Source organism: Pleuronectes platessa, chromosome 5 (assembly GCF_947347685.1).
Source record: "Pleuronectes platessa chromosome 5, fPlePla1.1, whole genome shotgun sequence".
NCBI classification, from domain to species: Eukaryota; Metazoa; Chordata; class Actinopteri; order Pleuronectiformes; family Pleuronectidae; genus Pleuronectes; species Pleuronectes platessa.
Window position 1 is genome coordinate 11,521,977 of NC_070630.1, and position 8,263 is coordinate 11,530,239.

Sequence of the window (8,263 nt, forward strand, 5' to 3'; positions counted from 1 at the left end):
TCAACTTCCCCCGGGCGTCCTCCTCTGTCTGGTACACTGCCCATCCGTATCTATTAAGACCAAAGAAATATTAGAAACCATCTGCATTCGGAGCTGAACACACCTTCAACCATACTCTTGGACTTGGTGTTTAGGTGTTTACAGTTGTACCTTGTACACGGCAGTGCTTTTTTCCAGCCTTGATCGGCTCAATGAAGGACTGATGCTCTCTGGCAGCAAGCAGAAGAGACAGAGACACTCGGGAGGAGAGGGCGAGGTACTCAAGAGGAGAAACCGAGTGCATGGGGAAATAATAAAGTTGTAATACTTTAAAAAAATTATTTCGAGTTGTAAATGGACTATAAGAGCAGAAGTTCATCATTAACATGCTGTAAAGGGTTCAAAGCATCAGTGCCAATGAAGGTAAATTCACTACTTCAGTGATATTTTGAGGGATTTAAGGATTTGCATTTTTTCTACTTCATATATAAACCACTTCATTGGGAAATATTCACTCCAGTGTTACTGCTTACTTTACTTTCCCAGCTACAGAAGTTGGTTAATCAGCAGGTACTGATAACATCTGAGATAAACACGTTTAAACTGGGCTGAAACAGGAAGTCCATGTTCCTCCTGAGAGGCTCCACATGTGCCTTCATCCCTCTGACAGCTCCCTTCAGCTGTTTGTCTCATATTAGATAAGTGTGCGCCCCCTGGTGAGTGAACCGCCTGCTCCTCCTCCTCCTCTTCATCATCACGGTGACATTAGTCCACACTCTGCAGCTGCACACAGACGAGCTGAGCTGTTTCTCTGCAGGCCTGCTCACCACCTGCTCGGACACAGGATCAGAAACACTGGACGGATGCAGATTAAAAATAAGTAGTCAGTCCCGAAGGATCTGGATTTCTGCTGAGGCTGCAGATGATCCAATCAGAATCCACAGACCCAACCAGCTTTGTGTCCACAGTCCACTCTGTTGATGGCGTTGGCAAATTCTGGCCCCCTTGATACTAATCAATCATGACAGTCACAGCCTGTGTGAATGTTGCTGCTTATATATGTAACCCTATATGTCCACGATTTGCCCTTTTCTCATGGTTACTTTTAGCATGACAGTGAAGCATGTCACAAAGAGAAAGTCATCGGCTTCATGAACAGTTCAGTGAACTTCAGATGCCTCCACCGTCCCAAGATGTGATCCAACACCTCTATGATGGTAAAACAGGAGATTGGTAACATGAGCATGCGTCTGTCAGATCTCTGGGAATTATCTGATGTGATCACTGCAACATGAAGCAGAATCTGAAAAGAAAATCTCCAACATCGTGTGGATGAACTGAGGCTGTTTCCAGACCAATGGGAGGCCCTGCACATTATTAACATGGTGTTCCTAATAAAGTGCTCAATGAGTGTAGAAGCAACTAGACTGATATTAAGGACTTCATCGTATCTCACCTGATGAGCTGAGCTGGACATGGAACTACATTATATTTGAAATCCCCACATTGAAGGTACATCTATAATTCAATCAGCCTGCATTGCCCAAAGATGGCGCCTGTAGGTTTCAGAAAAAAATGTAATCAGGTCCAAAAAACACACAGACTTTTATATAATATAAAAAGGGCAGTGAATACAATTTTCTTCTTGATGTGGGGTCATATCAGGAAAATGTATTTCCCACCATTAAGGAACGAGTTATTGTAAAGATACAACAGAGGGTCAGTAGTTGTTTTATGTGTCTGTTAACATACTCAGATTTAAAGTAAAGGTCCCACAGATGCATTTCCACATGAAACCTATAGAGCTGTGGATTCTGGAAGTGAGGAGGTGAGGCCTGTGAAGGGCGCACAGGCCTCACCTCCTCACTCTTTTCTCTTGCTCTTATCCATAAGGGGGCGACAACAGGCAAGACATCGCCTCCTTCCCATTTTCCAGCTGGTAACTGAGTCTGGCTTTTCTTTTAGTTCTGAGAAACAACATCTCGCTTGTCACTGGTCAGTTTGAGAAACTACCCAATCAGGAGGAAAGTTAAGTTTGAATCAGTCTCATACAAACATCTCGTGGCTGAGCTGTGATCTCATATTTTTACTGTGCTGCAGCTACAGTTTGGCTGCATCTTCCAGACTCAGCTGGCTACAGAATACCTCAGGTCAGGTGGTCTGACTGGGTTTGAAATTGTATTACTTCATGTGTCAGGTTTAAAATGGACGTCAAGGTTGTCTCCTCCTGTCTGGTCAGGAAAGTCTGGACTCTTTGGCACAGGGTCACACACACTGAATTGAGCAGATAAATAATGTAAAATAATACACGTAACAAGCAATAATAACATAAACAATATCACTTCTGTAACAATATGATTTCTCTAAAGAGTAAAGCACACATAATCTCACATAGTGTATAATAAAAGAAAAACGTTTTGCCACTCATTTCCGAACTTCAACCTGTGTTCAGCCCTCCTCTGCTGGGAGGCGAAGTGGGTGGGATTAGTCAAATCCATGTGTGGATATATCCCCCGTTTGGATCCGCCCTCAGAAGCGCACAGCTCGGGGCTGCAGTCTGTTTGAGGTCGGGATGGTGATAGGAGTCCCTGGATTTGACAGCGCGCACTGCGAGAGGAGCAGCTTTACGCACGAGCAACATTTGGCCGCACCCGCGCCAGAGAAGGAGCCCGGGTCTCATGGTGGGTGCTTCCTCCGCCGGTGAAGCACTGGCCGATTGAATGTCACCTCCGCCGCTCTCCATGGATTACGGAAAGGCCATGGCCCCTCCGGTGCCCCCGCACAACCCGCACAACCCGCACAACCCGCAGCCCGCCCGGCCGGGGCAGCCGCAGGAGCGGTTGCTGAAGTGCGTCCTGCTCGGCGATGGAGCGGTGGGCAAAACCAGCCTGGTGGTCAGCTACACGACGAACGGATACCCGACCAAATATGTCCCCACTGCGTTTGATGACTTCTCGGGTAAATAATCTCGATCTTCTGCTATTTTTCTGTATTTTACGCAAAATGATTTAATTCCAAGCAGAGTCACATGAAGTGTAGAAACACGTTTTTTCAGAGGTAAATCACTTTCTTCCTACCTGCCTGACTCACTTTCCACTGACATGAGTTAAAGAATAACTCATGGCTGCACCCCTCCATTCTGCCAACCCTCCTATTATTCCACTGTTGTTATAGATTTGTTTGTGTTTCCTATACTATCTCTCTCCCATCAGTGTTGATGGACAGCCGGGTTATCCTCCCTGGATGTAGCCAAGGTTTCCAATTGGCACGGCTCCACTTTTCCAAACGGTCTCACTAGTCCCAGCAGGTTTTGTTCCATGAAACATAGGAAGAGTAAAGAAAATCCTTCCAAACGGGGACACGTGTTTTAAACCGATCAGAGCTGGCACGAAGGGATCATACACCTGTGACCTGTTGATCACCTTCTTTGCTTCATGATCATATCTCTTTGGAAAACCCTTGAGAGACTCTAGAAGATGTATATGAGAAGAGTATAAGATGACAGATTTGTATTCTTATCTAGAATTAAGGAAACATTACTTGGCATTGTCTCCTGGACACCTCAGTGTTTGTGTCAATAATCCAAGTTAATTCTCTGACGTTACACTGAAATCCAGGAAAAACTTAGTCAAAACAAATCCTGTAAAACACTCACTGGGAACACACACACACACACCGCTCTCAGACAAACTCTGGCTCAACCCTCCCATACAGGCCGGTCTCTGGTTCAGGGGTTTTGGATTGCACAACTCGGCCTATTGTTGTCAGCCTTGACCCGCGAGCCCTCTCCTCCACACTGGAATGGGCACATCTGTCGCAGTGGCTCTGAGGCAGGGATTGTCTTTCGCCGTGGCCTGACAGAGAGCGATTGTGCAGTTGGGGCCCTTGCTGGTGATGTCATCTCTCTGTGCCCGGGATCAGTGTGTCCTCTTGAGAAAGCTGACTTCTGAGCACTTACGCAATGCCACAGGTGGCAGAGGAGCGGGGAGGCTGGGAGAGGGGACGATGAGAGGGGAGTTCTGGTCCTGGAAATCAAAGAGCTATCATATGTCAGGGATTAGGAGCTGATTACACACTGACAGCTCTCGCTTTCCCTCTCTCTCTCTTTCTCTCTTTCCTTTCTTCCTCTCCTCTCTTTCTGCCCCTTCTCTTTCTTTTGTAAAAGCATTGTGCCACGATGCCTGTCCTCTGACATGAACAGTTCCAGCCGGCTCTTTGATCAGGTGCTGTGACCGACCACTCCAGGCGTAGTGTAAATGTTTCCATGTGCCTGCTGCTCTGCATTGTGCAGCGGAGAATAAATGGCCCTATAATGAAACCGGCTGGAAGGTGACTCATCCACTTCTCCAATCTGGAAGTGAGGCTGATTGGAAGAGAGTCACAGGGCAAACAAAAATCTGTTTCCTTAAACTCATCTGTTAGTCAGCCTCGGAGTGGGCCTCTGTCAAAACACAAGCGAGAACAAAGCTCAGCAACAGTAAAGTGTTATGGTCTCGACAGTAACTGGCAGAGTGGGTGGGCGAGACGGAGCGGGCCGTCTGCGCGCTGCAGGAGCAGAGCAGGGGGTCTTTGTGTTTGCAACTGGCTGGCTTTTGTTTACTCCAGAGAAGATTGTGGTGGGTGGTTGTGTGTGCGTTTGTAGTGTGTTAACTGCTGAAGGTGGAGTCTAGAGTCTAATGTCTCTCTCTCTCTGTCTGTCTGTTTCTATGTCAACAGCTGTGGTTCAGGTGGATGGAAACCCGGTGAGACTACAGCTGTGTGACACTGCAGGACAGGTGAGTTATCACAAACACACACACACACACGGACACACACACACGGACACACACACACACACACACACACACACACACACACACACACTGTGTATGGCCCACATGTCTCTCAACCTTTGCTCCATATACAGTAAATGTCCCATTTTATCAATGACATGTATCATCCATATCTCTGGCTGACACTGAAAAACTGTTGGATGAATTCTTATGAAGTTTTGTACCGTTTATTAATCTTTTAGACGTTTTTATTAAGCAATACATTCCAAACATTTGCCTCTTCCACCCCCCACGTGTTGAATTTCTCAGTTTTTATTTATTTTAAAATCAAACAATCGGTATTTGAGGGTCATTTCAACTGTTTGTGGATATTTAATTGGGTTGCATGGGCGACTGTGGCTCAGGAGATGAGGTGGGTTGTCTTTTAATTGGAATGTTGGTGGTTCGATCCCCGGCTCGTCCAGTCCACATGTAGAAGTGTTGGTCAACATACTGAATCCCAAGTTGTATAAACACTGTTTGTGTAAATGGGTGAATAAGACGTTGAATGTTCGCTGAGACTAGAAAAGCCCTTTTATAAATGCAGTCAATTTAAACAGAATTAAATTTTTAGGAAAAATAAATACAAGTTGAATCTGTTTGGATTTTTATTATCAATCGGCCCAACTGCAGCTACTTTTGTGTCGTAGTAATGTCGCCAGTATCTCTTGGTGGAGACAGGACTGGAGGTGATATAGAAAAAACTGTTTCTTTCAGTCTCCACTGTTTAGGTCCAACTTGCCAGGCAAATTTATTGACTCATTATATTGGTGGGGCAATTTTGAAATGAACAGCTTGTGATAGTTGTGTGTGAATTTCTTCGGGGCATGGGTGGTTGGATATCCAACCTAATGGAGCCCTGCCCCCGGGAGCAGCAGCATATTTGAAATTCAAAAACACGGCGAAGGAACTGCCAGTTCTACGCACAATCAAAGACTCTTTGGCAGTAAAGTGGAACGAGGCATTTGTACAAGCCCATAATACATGTACAACCTCACAGCGTGTTGCAAGCTGCACACAGTGTTAAAGCTGAACTCACACACACACACACACACTCCCAAACCCACACTCCGACAAGCTTGGGCAAATATGGGCGGATAAAAGTCCACAAACACTTAGTGTACTGATGCCATTTCATAAGAGGGGAGCTTGTGCCAGAAATAGGTCGGGGTGTGCCAAAAAAGAAAGAAAAGATGACAAAGAAAGAGAGAGGTAGAGAGCGAGTGAGGCGACACAGAAAAGATGGAGAACGTCTGGAGAAAGACGATAACAGCTGCCGCCAGAGCTGATAAACAAAGCTGCTCCGTGCGCAGAGATGTTGATACGTCTGTACGTGCTGCAGATGGATCCACGTCATGGGATCACAGAGCAAAGCCAAAGTTTGTGTGGGGGGAAAGGACAAGCTGATAAGTGTCCAGGGCGTTTGTTGAGCCTCAACAGTTTTCCACATGTTGACGGTTAGAGTAACTGGTTGTGTCTACAGATTTGAGTTGTGTTTTTGAATTACAAAGGTGTTGGCACAGAGCATTGTTTAGGGATCAGGAGATGTGCCCTGGGAAGGAAAGAGTTTAGAGAGGAGAGCCGGCTTTAATCTGTGTACCCAAGGATGTGGGAGGCCCTTGTTTGTCCAAGCTGTGTGGCTCCACACTGTTCATTTAAGACATTGTATGATGTGTATTAGCCCAATATAAACACTGTTTAGACAGCTTGGCATCAAACAATTTTTTTTTCTTCCTGTGGTGTCCTGGTGCTTGAGTGTGTTGACCAGTGAGGTGACTACTGGCAGTGGGTTGTGTCTGTGGTCCGTCTGTGTGAGAGGTCGAGGGACAAAATCACAAAGGAAAGACTTTGATCAGAGCCCAAATGGAAAATATCACAACCTGGAACACCTCCACCTTTCTAACTTCCTGTTTCTGTCTCTATCAGGACGAGTTTGATAAACTCCGGCACTTCTGCTACAGTCGGACAGACGCCTTGCTGCTGTGCTTCAGTGTGGTCAGCCCTGCCTCCTTTCAGAACGTCTGGGAGAAGTGGGTGCCCGAGATCCGACGCCGCTGCCCTCTCACGCCCGTCATCCTCGTGGGCACACAGTGCGACCTGCGGCAGGACGTCAAGGTGCTGATCGAGCTGGCGAGGCGGAGGGAGCTGCCGGTGCAGGAGGAAGATGCCAGAGCGCTGGCGGAAAAAGCAGGGGCTGTGACGTACATTGAGTGTTCAGCACTGACGCAAAAGAATCTGAAGGAGGTGTTCGACGTGGCCATCGCCGTGGGGCTGCGGCACTCTGACAGGAGAGCCCGACGGGAGAGGAAGGTCCGCAGCACAGCGGATAAGATGAAGATGCTCTCCAAGTCCTGGTGGAAAAAGTACGTGTGCGTCCAGTAGTGACGGAGGAGATTCATTTTCCTGTGACCGATACAAAACTGGAACTGCTGACTTGTCTGAAGGGGCTAACATGGATGTACGAACTTCTATTTTTACATACAACTGGACGACCCCAGATGTGCCGGCCAGAGCAGCTTTAATTCAGTGGAACAACAGATCAACAGAGGCGGCTGCAGAGTGGTTTCAGGTCTGGCATGGCTTCTCCCTGACCATTAAAATCCAGTAGATGCCCGAAAGACAGAGACCATGAGGCTGTAACCACTGTCTGCTGCTCAGAGCCAGACTCAACTGTTAAATATGACTGTGACCAGCGCTCAACCAAAAATTATGGAGCTAATAAACATTTACGGCACAAGGACTGCAAATCATACTGATCTGGTCCAAAGGAAATGTGAGCTGGACTTGGAGGGGAGGTGTTCAGGCGGCGATGTTATGTACTAAAAGTATACTCCTCCTTTTTATTCCGATTTGATGCCTTACTTTAAAAAAAAAAAGTATATTACTTTATGTTCTACACTGTAATCCACTTCTGATAGAGGCTCAGCTTAAATCAGAGATACTAACAAATTTAAGTGCACATTTTCAAAATCAGAGTAAAACTTCAAATGACAGTTTGGTAAGAATCAGATCTGAACACTTTTAACTCATTCACTGTTGAATCACAATCAAATGTACACGAGTATGAATTTATGTGAAATCGATGAGTTCTTGAGGAACGACTGGTTTGAGCGGTGGATCTTGTTTGGGAGCTGTCACATCAGTCTGGCCGTTCACGTTGAACCACGAGCTAGTGCAGGGGTTTCTCCCCCCCTCCCCCAGCTTGTGTCTGTGCCACATGTTGATTCAGCTGTCCCACTGTTGGTCAACCACACGGTCAGAGTTCTGTAATGTCCTCACCAATACACAACCTGCAGCTCGGAACACGTGTCTGCTGTAGGTTTTAAACACAGTTGCATTTGACTGAAAACTGTTTCTTAATTTTCAGGCCTCTTGGTTTCAATACGTTGAGTAGTGCCGCTGTACATTGTCCTTATCAAACAGTCCAAATATATCACTGAAGTCTTGCCATGCAATGGCCTTTGTACCGGTGG

General features: G+C 46.4%; 1 protein-coding gene across 1 annotated transcript; it reads left to right on the plus strand.

Moving 5' to 3' along the window:
- Positions 1–2,512: 2,512 nt before the first annotated feature.
- On the plus strand, positions 2,513–7,698 carry rhoub (ras homolog family member Ub). Its single transcript, XM_053422689.1, has 3 exons — positions 2,513–2,937; positions 4,696–4,754; positions 6,717–7,698. The coding sequence occupies exons 1-3, from the start codon at positions 2,700–2,702 to the stop codon at positions 7,170–7,172; spliced, it is 753 nt and encodes a 250-aa protein (XP_053278664.1). The 5' UTR covers positions 2,513–2,699; the 3' UTR covers positions 7,173–7,698.
- Positions 7,699–8,263: the final 565 nt, after the last annotated feature.

Excerpts from the sequence above, each read along its gene's own strand:
- rhoub (XM_053422689.1), top strand. The coding sequence starts at position 2,700 with ATGTCACCTCCGCCGCTCTCCATGGATTACGGAAAGGCCATGGCCCCT. Across the intron at positions 2,938-4,695 it reads TGCGTTTGATGACTTCTCGG|CTGTGGTTCAGGTGGATGGA; the intron begins GTAAATAATCTC and ends CTATGTCAACAG. Across the intron at positions 4,755-6,716 it reads TGTGTGACACTGCAGGACAG|GACGAGTTTGATAAACTCCG; the intron begins GTGAGTTATCAC and ends TGTCTCTATCAG.